Raw genomic sequence first — 497 nt, 5'->3', positions numbered from 1 at the left:
TCTGTGGCCCCGGAGCCCGGCCCTCTGCCTGCCCCTGTCCCCCCTGACCCCCCACAGGGCTGACCCTGGGCCTGGCACAGAGGTGTGACCACCGCGGTGTCTCCCCAGGGCGTCTGTGAGGAAATGACCTACGAGGAAATCCAGGATCACTACCCCCTGGAGTTCGCCCTGCGGGACCAGGACAAGTACCGGTACCGCTACCCCAAGGGGGAGGTAGGTGGGACTCTGGGCCTGTCCCCCTGGGCTGGGGGAGGAGATCCCTTTCCCAGATGGCCCATCCTCACCGGCCCCCAGCGTCCCTCACGGTGACATGTCCCTGTCAGTCTGGGGTGGGCAGGCCCAGCACCGAGCGGCCGCCCGGGCGGGGAGAGGGGTGGTCCACTCCCCGTGGGTCCTCCCGCCCTGAGGCCTCCCGCCCTTGCAGTCCTACGAGGACCTGGTGCAGCGCCTGGAGCCCGTCATCATGGAGCTGGAGCGGCAGGAGAACGTGCTGGTCA

The 497-nt window shown here is 69.2% G+C and overlaps 1 protein-coding gene across 1 annotated transcript in view; it reads left to right on the top strand.

Annotated features, from left to right (window-relative positions):
* The window catches only part of COL7A1 (collagen type VII alpha 1), a 60,839-nt gene that overhangs the window by 58,852 nt on the left and 1,490 nt on the right, over positions 1-497 (top strand). Inside the window, 2 exon segments of the mRNA XM_015568266.1 lie at positions 109-213; positions 425-493. Of these exon segments, the coding sequence (XP_015423752.1) occupies positions 109-213; positions 425-493 (174 nt within the window).

Source organism: Myotis davidii, unplaced genomic scaffold (assembly GCF_000327345.1).
Source record: "Myotis davidii unplaced genomic scaffold, ASM32734v1 scaffold663, whole genome shotgun sequence".
Classification (NCBI taxonomy): domain Eukaryota; kingdom Metazoa; phylum Chordata; class Mammalia; order Chiroptera; family Vespertilionidae; genus Myotis; species Myotis davidii.
Note: the sequence above shows the minus strand (reverse complement) of the source record. Positions and strands in the feature narration are given on the sequence as shown.